At 35.3% G+C, this 4,655-nt stretch overlaps 1 protein-coding gene across 1 annotated transcript; it reads left to right on the plus strand.

The window, feature by feature from the left end:
• The first annotated feature begins 2,834 nt into the window (after positions 1-2,834).
• On the plus strand, positions 2,835-4,129 carry LOC127093966 (polygalacturonase inhibitor-like). The gene is made up of 2 exons (XM_051032847.1): positions 2,835-2,996; positions 3,428-4,129. The coding sequence occupies exons 1-2, from the start codon at positions 2,835-2,837 to the stop codon at positions 3,968-3,970; spliced, it is 705 nt and encodes a 234-aa protein (XP_050888804.1). The 3' UTR covers positions 3,971-4,129.
• The last annotated feature ends 526 nt before the right edge of the window (positions 4,130-4,655 follow it).

Raw genomic sequence — 4,655 nt, forward strand, 5'->3', positions numbered from 1 at the left:
ACTAGATAGAAAATTGTTTTTGTAGGTGAACTCAACCCAATTACCCTTTGTTCTAGAGTACAAGCTCTCAATAAATCTTCTAGGGATTGAATAGTATTTTCTGTCTGATCATCTATCAACGGATGATAAGCAGAAGTCAACCTCAACTTAGTTTCCAAAGTTTCCTACAAACTCTTCGAAAACCTTGATGCGAACCTCAGATCTCTATTTAATACAATGCTTGAAGGAATACCATGCAGTTTTACAATCTCACTGATGTAAACCTCTGCTAGCTTTTGCAACGGGTAACTGATCTTTATCAGAATGAAATCAGCTAATTTATTCAATTTATCAACAACAACCCCGGTAGATTCACTTCCCTTCGTCGTCTTCGGAAAACCTATAACAAAGTCCATAGAAATGTTGTCCCATTTCCACTCACGAATAAAACGGTTGCATCAATCTTGACGGCTACTGATACTCGATCTTCGAAGCCTGACAAGTCAAACAAGAAAAAACAAACTAGCAACATCCTTCTTCATACCCTACCACCAAAACATCTTTTAAGGCTCGAAACCTTCGTAGCACCGGGTTGAATACTTAAACCACTTCTACGACCTTCCTCGAGAATCTTCTTCTTAATATCTGAAAAACTCGGTACACAGATTCTATCTTCGAACCTCATAACACCATTCTCATCAATTCTAAAATCCACCTTTTTACCTTAATCAATCAACACTAATTGGTCAATCAATCCCAAATCTGATTTATGGCCCTCTCTGATATCACTCAAAGCACTATTAGTCAACTTTAACATACCCAACATAACATTATGCAGTGTCACCTTGCTTACCAAACTAAGATCTCAGAACTGCTTAATCAAGTTCATTTCTCTAACCATAAATGCTAACATATGCAAGTACTTCCTACTCAAAATTTGCCACCACATTAGCTTTACCCGAATGGTAACTCAACTCGAAGTCGTAGTCTTTCAAGAACTCAAACCACCTTCTCTACCTCACGTTCAACTCTTTCTAATCAAACGGTATTTCAAACTTTTATGATCGCTGAAAACCTCAAACTTTGAACCATACAGGTAATGGCTCCAAACTTTAAGAATAAAAATAACTACTGTCAACTCTAAATCATGGGTAGGACAATTCCTCTCATGAATTTTCATTTGTCTCGAAGCATACGCTACTACCTGGCTATTCTTCAGAAGCACGCCAACCTAGCCCATCTTAGATGCATCAATTTACACCACAAAGGATTCACCAACATCTGGTAGAACCAAAATTGAAGTTTTCGCCAACCTCTTCTTCAACTCTTGAAAGCTTTCCTAGCACTGAGCATCCCACACATATGTTTTTCCTTTTCGAGTCAATTGAGTTAAAGGCAAAGATAACCTCGAAAAGCCTTCTATAAACCTCCTATAATAACCAGCCAGACCAAGAAAACTTATGATCTCAAAAACAGACTTAGAAGTCTCCCACTGTAACAATGTGTCTACCTTAGTTTGATCAACCATTACACCACCACTAGGAATCACGTGACCAAGGAAGCTCACTTCATACAACCAGAACTCACACTTGGACAACTTGCAAAGAAGATTTATTTATCATAATTACAAGTTTTCTATCTAATCTAATAGGAAATCAATTTCCTCTCAAGGTGAAATTTCTGAAAGCAAGTCGTCGGGTTGCACATCATCTAGTTACTTGAGTACTTTTTATGAGAAGAGAAAATCGTGAAGATCTCTTAAAGGAAGATGTGGTTATCATATGTCTGTTAACTCATAACTATTAAATTGGTTGGGCATTGGAATGATTCAGTCCATGTTCAGGTGCCAAAAGAGCGACACAACATGGTTTCTCTTTGGAAGTTTGATCACCAAGATATTGATTAAAGCTAGAGTTAATTTGGATAATGAACTTTTAGATTCAACCTGCATTCACATTGATTCAAAGTCTCTAGGGAAATTTAAGGTCTGATTTTCTAATGAAGACTTAGAAAGTGTTCCAACTAATATGGAAACAAATGATGACGAGGCTCATCAAGGACTGTCTACTAAAGGAATGTTTTCAACCATTTACCATTCTCGAAATCTCCCTAGAAAACGTTTTTGCTCTTCAAAGAATGTTCAAGGAAGTTCCTTTCATCAAGAAGCATGTGATGGAAAAATGAATGGTCAATAACGATGATGATAACTCACTATTCTTGAAATATTCAAGTCCTTAACATTTGATGTTATTTAGCTATATTAAGGTTAATTAGAGGTGATTAGTTAGGTTTGTTTGTTTTTAGCCTAGTTTGTAGTTGAGCATACTAGGTGCTCCCTTTTGTGATTTTTATGTGTTTTGTGCGTGTGTAAGGATACTCTGGTAATAAGTTCTGTCGTGGCAAGAATTTTGTCACCTTCACTCAGCAGACCTTTGAGTTAGAAGATGCTGACAGGAGTGGTTGGTCTCAAAGTTAGAGCAAATGTGGCAAACTTGTGAAAATAGAAGGGCGCGACAAGAATTTTGTTACCTCCACTCAGCAGATCTTTGAGTCAGAAGATGCTGAAAGGAGTGGTTGATCTCAAAGTTAGAGCAAATGTGGCAGACTTGTGAAAACAGAAGCAAAAGTTGAGTTGGAAAGCTAAAAAGAGATAAGGATGAGTATTATATGTCAAAACTCTGCAAAAGTTGTTTGGCGCTACAAAAGTGTGTTACTTGCCGTCTCAGCACAATAGTCTTTCGGGAGACAATTTGTCTCTTGCATGCGCTGTGTACTATTCATAATACTTGTATGAGAGGATAGAAAAGAGAATAATATGAATTCCATGGGCCAAATCAAAAGGCTATAAAAGGATTATGGAGTCTTACACTCTTGTTGATTATGCAAATCCAATGATCGATAGAATATCTACTTCAGGTTATTGTCTTTCTTGTGTGGAAACCTTATTGTTCAGAGGAATAAATAAGAAAAATGTAATAGCTCAATCAAGTGTTGAAGCAGAATTCATGGCTATGCCAGTAAGAATTTGTGAACTATTGTGAATGAAACAAATGCTAGAAGATTTAAAAATACAATGTGAAGGCCTTATGAAATTATTTTGTGACGATAAACCAATTAACAGTATTGCATATGTTCAGCATGACAATACTAAACACATTAAGATTGACTAGTATTTCATCAAATAAAAATAAATTGAGCAGTGGATTGATAACCACAGTCAACATACCTTTTGGAGATCAAGTGACAAGTATGTTAACAAAGAATTTATTAACAAACCGATTCAACCAACTTACTCGCAAATTTTGAATATTAGACTGTAAACAATACATGTATAACTATTCTACTTTATTAATATGTAACATATTAATTAAACTCATTAAATTTAAATTTATCTCTATTTAATCAAATTAATTCTAGGATTGAAAATCCCAAATTTAAAATTTATTAGAAATCTCTTTCAGATAATCATCTCTCGGGGACACTCCCTCCGAACCTCTCCCAGTTGCTTAATCTTGAAGCAATCATCCTTCAAAACAACAAATTAACAGGTCCAATCCCTCCTTCATACGGTTACATCAAAAACATATCCACTTTATTTCTCTCTCGTAACAAGCTTTCTGGGAAACTGCCAATCTCATTGGCCAGGTTGAACTCATTGGATGTTGATTTGTCTCATAACAGGTTTGAAGGTGATGCCTCCATGTTTTTTGCTTTAACTAAACAGACAGAAACGATAGATCTTTCGTGGAACATGTTTTCGTTTGACATGGGAAAGCTAGAGTTGCCTGAGAGCTTAAGACTTTTAGGTATGAGTCACAATCGGGTTTATGGGAAACTCCCAGACAGTGTGAAGAACTTGCAGTGGTTGAATGTGAGTTACAATAGGCTGTGTGGCGAGATTCCAAAGGTTGGTTATTTCTCGACTTTTGATGTGTCTGCGTTTGTTCATAACAAGTGCTTGTGTGGTTCTCCTCTTCCAAGCTGCAAGTGAATATAGTTTCATGTAATTCATAATCAACGGAAAGAAGGATATGGATGGTTTTGCAAAGTTGTGGACAACCAAAATAAATTGCATTCATGTATACTATGGTAAAAGTTTAATTCAGTTATGCAATACACCAGAAATAAAATATGAGCATTGCTATGTTTACTACTATTCACTACAGCGGATCCAAATTACATCGTATGTATTCAATTTTTTTGTGTTGCACATGTAAAAAATAAAATAAAAAACTATTAAAAAAAATAATGAGTAGGTATTTCGTACATTAAGTACGCTGTGGATGTAAAATATGGTGTCAAAGAAGCATTTCTCATAAAAGATATTATGCTACCATACTAACATTTCCAAAACATTTTCGCTGACGTTACCAAATGTTGTCATATAAAATAAAAAGTTTATAATAAACTGAGTTATCCATTCATGGAAAATGAAAAAGTCATTTGTGAAGAAATTCAACCCCACTGACTATTTGATTCATGAATGTTTAAGCAAACAACTATGTCATTTACACTTAACTTGAATGTGTTGGAAATCCTCTAAAATTTATGGAGAATTTCAATCAATCTTGATGAAAAAGATTGTTATTACCCACACGATAAAAAAAAGTGTAAAGAACGATGAAGGAGAAGAAGAATTAAATTCTGCAGAGTTTCTCTCTGCCCACAAAATGTGG

Source organism: Lathyrus oleraceus, chromosome 6 (assembly GCF_024323335.1).
Source record: "Lathyrus oleraceus cultivar Zhongwan6 chromosome 6, CAAS_Psat_ZW6_1.0, whole genome shotgun sequence".
Lineage (NCBI taxonomy): Eukaryota > Viridiplantae > Streptophyta > Magnoliopsida > Fabales > Fabaceae > Lathyrus > Lathyrus oleraceus.